We start from the raw sequence: 6,261 nt of genomic DNA on the forward strand, positions 1-6,261 counted from the left end.
TTAAAATTATAAAAATTTATTTTAAAGAATATTAGTTATATATTATTATTTTTATATATAACTAAATATAAAATTAATATTAAATAGATAGTACTAAAAAGAATTTAGTTATAAAATTAGTTACACAAGTTCATTTATTTGAGTAAATAATATGATTTTTAATTTGTATATATAAACTTTATTTTCATAAAATTATATAAAATTTAAAAGTTTATCTAAAACTAAAATATCTAGTTTTCTTTAAAATTGTAAAATTACAAAATTTTAAGAGATAAATTAAAATTTTAACTATTTTAAGTATAATCCAATATGAAATTTTTATTTCACATTTAAATTTGTCTAGTGTGAATCAAAAGTTTGCATAGTTCTAAGGCTGGTCTCTATAGTTATTTGAGAAATTGATCAAAAACAACTTCAAATCTATTATCTTTTCATAAATTAAATTATTCAATTCAATAATTATTTAAAGATTTTATTATTTATTAAAGATTTTTAAGTAATATATACATAAAACCCATTATTTCCCAAATCACATCTAATTGATTTTTTTTTTTAAATTTTTTATCCCAAATAAATCAAATCAAATAAGTTTATACTATTATGATGTGTTGGAGCATTCAAAAGACAAATGATGGAATAAAAAAAAGCTATACAACATCTTATTAATTTGGTCTAGTTCAATTTTGAATTATTTAAATAATTCAAAAAAAATAAATATCATCCCAATTCTCCTCTATTTTATTAAATTACTCAATTTATTAATCAAAATACTAAAATATTATTATTTAAAATTATTATTTTTTTATTTTATTTATATATATAAATATATTTTTAATCATTTTATCAAAAAAAAATCATTACCTTCTCAAAATTATCATAAATCATTATTTTTTTTTCTCTCTTCGAGTTATTTAAACTAAACAAGCCTTTTTTTGAATAAATTGAATAACTATAAAACTAAAAAATATAACATTACTCAATTCATTATTTAAAATATTAAAATATTATTTATTTTAAATTATTAAATTTTATTTTATCATTATATATTAATATATTTTAAGTCTTTTTACTATAAAAAATAGTCATCTCTTCAAAATTATTACATATAATTATTTTTCAAATAATCATGCTATTAAAATAACTCAAATTCAAAGTCTAGCACAAAAAAGAGAAAAAAGAAATATTGATTGTGTATGTTTTAAAATAATCCAAACTAGAATTTAATGCACGAGTAATAATATAAAAACCAAGAAAAAAAATTACAGTTAAAATGTAATAACATTTTTAATTTACTATCAAACATACTCATAGCATTTTTAATTTTATTTTTAACTGTTTTAAATTTATGTACGGGTCAACCCACAATCCGACTTAAATATCCATTTATTCTCACATATATATCCAAATTAACCACAGCTCTCGACCCAGCAATTCAGATACTTTAAAAATTAAGCATCATTATATATATATAGATTAATTAGTTAAAAAGTTGAACTTATATTGTTAAAACGTCACTCGTTCATCAAATTTGATGTAGAATTAAAAATATAAAATATTCTTAGTCTAGTTGGTTAATGGGTTGGACTTGTTTTAATAGGTTGCAAGTTCGAAACATACCCATATTATTTTTATATTTTTAACTGTTTTAAATTTATGGGTGGGTCAACCCACAATCCGACACAAATATCAATTTACTCTCACATATATATTCAAATTAACCACAGCTCTGGACCCGGTAATCCGGACACTTAGAAAATTAAGCATCATTATATATATATATAGATTAGTTAGTTAAAAAATTGAACTTATATTGGTAAAACGTCCCGCGTTCATCAAATTTGGTGTAGAATTTTAAATATAAAGTCTTCTTAGTTTTGTTGGTTAAAGGGTTGTACTTGTTTTGTTAGGTTGTAAGTTCGAAACATACCCATATCATTTTTAATTTTATTTTTAACTGTTTTAAATTTATGGGCGGGTCAACCCATAATCCGACCGAAATATTCATTTACTCTCACATATATATATCCAAATTAACCACAGCTCTCGACCCTGAAATTCGGACACTTTGAAAATTAAGCATCATTATATATATAAATTAGTTAGTTAAAAAGTTGAACTTATATTGTTAAAACGTCCCGCGTTCATCAAATTTGGTGTAGAATTTTAAATATAAAGTATTCTTAGTCTAGTTGGTTAAAGGGTTGTATTTATTTTGTTAGGTTGTAAGTTCGAAACATACCCATAACATTTTTAATTTTCTTTCTAACCGTTTTAAATTTATGAGTTGGTCAACCCACAATCCGATCCAAATATCCATTTACTCTTATATATATATATATATATATATCCAAATTAACCACAACTCTCGACCCGGCAATCCGGATATTTGAAAATTAAGCATCATTATATATATATATATTATTTAGTTAAAAAGTTGAACTTATATTGTTAAAACGTTCCTCGTTCATTAAATTTGGTGTAGAATTTAAAATTTAAAATCTTCTTAGTTTAGTTGGTTAAAAGGTTATACTTGTTTTGTTAGGTTGCAAGTTCGAAACATACCCATAACATTTTTATTTTATTTTTAACCGTTTTAAATTTATGGGCGGGTCAACCCACAATCCAACTAAAATATTCATTTATTCTCACATAAATATCCAAATTAACGATAGCTCTCGACCCGACAATCCAGACACTTTAAAAATTAAGCATCATTATATATATATATATTAGTTAGTTAAAAAGTTGAACTTATATTGTTAAAACGTCCCGCGTTAATCAAATTTGGTGTAGAATTTAAAATATAAAGTCTTTTTAATCTAGTTGATTAAAGGGTTATACTTGTTTTGTTATGTTGCAAGTTCGAAACATACTCATAGCATTTTTAATTTTATTTTTAACCGTTTTAAATTTATAGGTGGGTCAACCCACAATCACTACAACAAAAAAAGACTAACGTCGACGCTTAAAAAGACCTCTGCCAACCTTTAAAAGCGTCGCCAAAAATGTTACCGACACTTATTCTTGCGTCGCCGAAAGCAGGGTGGACGCAAGTTTTAACAACGCTTATTTAAGCGTCGGTACTACTATTTTTTAGCGTTGCCAAAAGGAAAGGGCATTTAACAACGCTTATTTAAGCGTTGGTAAAGTAATTCAAATGTCACCAAAAGTTTGATTTATTTTAAACTGTTATTTTAACAATTCTTTTAAAATTTTATTTATTTATATTTATACATTTGGTAAGATGATGTTTTAATCCTTAATTTTCTTTATAAATTAAATAATGAAATAAAAAAAACATTTCAAAAATAATAATAAAACTTAAATAAAAATAACATTAATTAGTTACCTTTCATTTATCTATTTATTTAAATAAAATGCATTAAATTTCAAATAAATAGTTCCCTTGAGATGAAAATAACTTTACTACTTTATGTCTCACTTTCATAAAAGATCCTTTGACAATTTGAGATCCTTAGGCGATTTGAGTGCTGGTATAATTGCTCCAGAATCTATTAATGCATCCACAATTCCCTCAACTTGCTTCTCAACTTCAACTTCAGCTTCAGCTTCAACACAATTCTCATTTTCAAGTCAAATGAGTACACAACAAAGGATGACAATGGTTTCAACACTACTATTAGAAAACAAAGTGGCATGCATACCTCTCTTGCAACACAGATGCTGACAATAGTTTCAACTATAACAAGAGCTATTTTCATGTGAGACGAGTACACAAAAAAATTTAACTCTCTTTAGATAGGCAATTAACTACTTTTAATAAGTTCTAATAAGATTGCCCAGTCAAATTATGAAATTCCCATACATGCAAGTAATTCATGAGTTGGAAGAGAATAAATTTTGCCGTTACTTCTTAAGGAGAAGAAGAAATTTTATATTTGAAACTAACCCAGGAAAAATGTACATATTGTTTCCCTGATTGCTATGGAAGAATCATGATGAGAAGATTATCAAACAAAGAAAATCACAATGATAAATTATATAACTTGATTCCCTAAGGTTTGATTTGATATTATGTGTTCCTGACTTCCTCAAAAGCTGTACATGGCTGATCTTTTTCAGTTTGCAAAACCCGTGTTCTCATTATGTACATTCATGTTAATATTTCAAATAGAAAACTTACGACAAATACAATCCCTGATTGAGGGTCATAATTCACATCTTATATGATCTAACAGTTCTCCAGATATACTGGATACATTTTTAGAAAATAACACCAGTAGGACAAAATCTGTTACTGCCAACTTCAACTAATGATTTCTATTTACATTATGTAGTAGGCGTTAAAAGTATAACTCTTACATAGTGGGTCTTTAAGAAGCTTCTGATTGTTGTTCCAACATCAATCATGACAGGAAGCACATATTTTCACAAAGCGAATTAACTAAAAATTATTAGAACTCTAGAGGTTGCTTTCTAGGAGATCAAATTTATTGATATAGAATATCGAGGAAACATCAAAGAAAATAAATTAAAAGAGTGTTAGCATTGTGAAGATAATTTCCTAAATCAGATTACAATGAAGTAAAAATAAACAAGATTACCTAAGTTCCATAGCATGCGATGCTAAAACATATTGAAAATAAAAATAAACTTAAGCTATATACAGAAAAATAAGATTTTCCAAGTGCCATAGCTCTTAAATGAAAGATGTGTTCAGCATTGGAATCATTAAGAAAGAGAAAAGACTTTGTAACAATGTCATAAATGCTATAAATAGATAATGTTCTTCACATTGTGGAAGAATGGGATTTGATTTATAACTTTACTATTCCATTTTTTATTGGTTCTTGAAATAATGGTTCCAACTTTAGTTGCCAATTAAAATCAGAAAGTAACATGATAAACCCAAACAAGTAAAGGTGGAGTATATAGTGAGGAGATATACTCTTTGGGGATTAATCCAAGCAGTAGCAACATATAAATCCATCTTTCCAATTGCAATTCCAATACCATGGACTGCAAGATCGCCAAGACCCAAGATTCGACTTCCATCAGTTACAACAATCATATCAACCTACAAGAGAGCTTTTATCAACACTCCATAGTAGACACCCATCACAATAAAGAAATATTATTTTTCCCGTGAGAAGAATAATAAAAATTACAAGTTTAACATGGAAGAAACAAATTCAAACCAAGAAGTGAAGGATGTGAATTAATCTACATACTCTAAGTGCACCCTAATAAAGAAGACAAGGTAAATCCAAAGTTTCATGGATAAAGATAAGTAACAAGTTAAATGCAATAAATCCAGACTCTCATATGGTTCAGAACAATATCAAGCATCAGCCTAGCTCATGAGAATTGCAAACCTGATCAGCTGGCCAGTTATAGACCATTGACATCATTTCGCCACAATCCGCATCACTAAAGTACATTCCCCTGGATCTTCTAAATAGCCCACTATAGTTCTGGCAAACAAGACCAAACGTGGGAGTATAAACTATTGGAGCATACTCCTCAATATGGGCGATAAGTACCATTTAAATGACATGAGAGTGAACTTACTGTCTAAATCCAAAATCACTTCACATGGTTATTGATCAAACTAACAAGAAATGCTGAACAACAATGAATTTAATTGAGAATTACTTGACAATAGGTTGTATCAACCAATAAGGTGGCAATTAGTATTCGTAAAAAGATGTTTATAGTTATTGTACAATTAGATAATGTCCAAAGTTACGCACGTTGCCCCTTACCTTCGAAGATGAAAATAGTTAGAAAATTCCAAAATCATCCAATTGATGGTTTCTTCAAGCAACGACGTTGGTTTCATTTCTATCATGCAATCTATTAAGTATGTGCCACTTCTCTAAAGCATTTGGATCTGATGGTCCATCTTTAGTCTGCACCGCAAGCCTCTTTAAATTTGACATTGTTATTTGATATAATTTTTTATGTCAATGAAGAAGTTCAAGTTAATAATATTAATATAAATAACATTCCCAATCTAAAAGTGACATGTTAGATCAATCTTAATCTTAAGTGGCTCCATAAAACATATAGTAACTACATAAATAGAATAATAACCCAATGTCCCACCTAAGGAAATAAAAAACCATAAAATTCATGTCAAAGATGAAAGCACTAAAATGTGAAACACATGAAAAATAAACTCTACAAATTCTCAGACGAAAGAATCCAGCCAAGTGTTATTTATATTTTAATATGATCCAATTAATTTGCTGAATCTTTCACTACACAACTTTGCAGAAATATCCGCCTGCAGAGAAT

At 27.2% G+C, this 6,261-nt stretch overlaps 1 protein-coding gene across 1 annotated transcript; it reads right to left on the reverse strand.

Annotated features, from left to right (window-relative positions):
• Window positions 1-4,274: 4,274 nt before the first annotated feature.
• LOC124938366 (NAD-dependent malic enzyme 65 kDa isoform, mitochondrial-like) lies at window positions 4,275-5,422 on the reverse strand. The gene is made up of 3 exons (XM_047478793.1): window positions 5,337-5,422; window positions 4,910-5,038; window positions 4,275-4,383 (listed from the first exon to the last, which is right to left on the reverse strand). The coding sequence occupies exons 1-3, from the start codon at window positions 5,400-5,402 to the stop codon at window positions 4,291-4,293; spliced, it is 288 nt and encodes a 95-aa protein (XP_047334749.1). The 5' UTR covers window positions 5,403-5,422; the 3' UTR covers window positions 4,275-4,290.
• Between the last annotated feature and the right edge of the window lie 839 nt (window positions 5,423-6,261).

This window comes from Impatiens glandulifera, chromosome 1, assembly GCF_907164915.1.
Source record: "Impatiens glandulifera chromosome 1, dImpGla2.1, whole genome shotgun sequence".
In the NCBI taxonomy this organism is placed as follows: domain Eukaryota; kingdom Viridiplantae; phylum Streptophyta; class Magnoliopsida; order Ericales; family Balsaminaceae; genus Impatiens; species Impatiens glandulifera.

Bases quoted from the DNA above. Each gene is read 5' to 3' on its own strand.
- LOC124938366 (XM_047478793.1), bottom strand. From the start codon at position 5,402: ATGTACTTTAGTGATGCGGATTGTGGCGAAATGATGTCAATGGTCTAT. The intron at 5,039-5,336 runs GTTTGCAATTCT...GCTCTCTTGTAG, and splicing joins ATAACTGGCCAGCTGATCAG to GTTGATATGATTGTTGTAAC. The intron at 4,384-4,909 runs GTATATCTCCTC...TTGTGAAAATAT, and splicing joins CTTGGATTAATCCCCAAAGA to GTGCTTCCTGTCATGATTGA.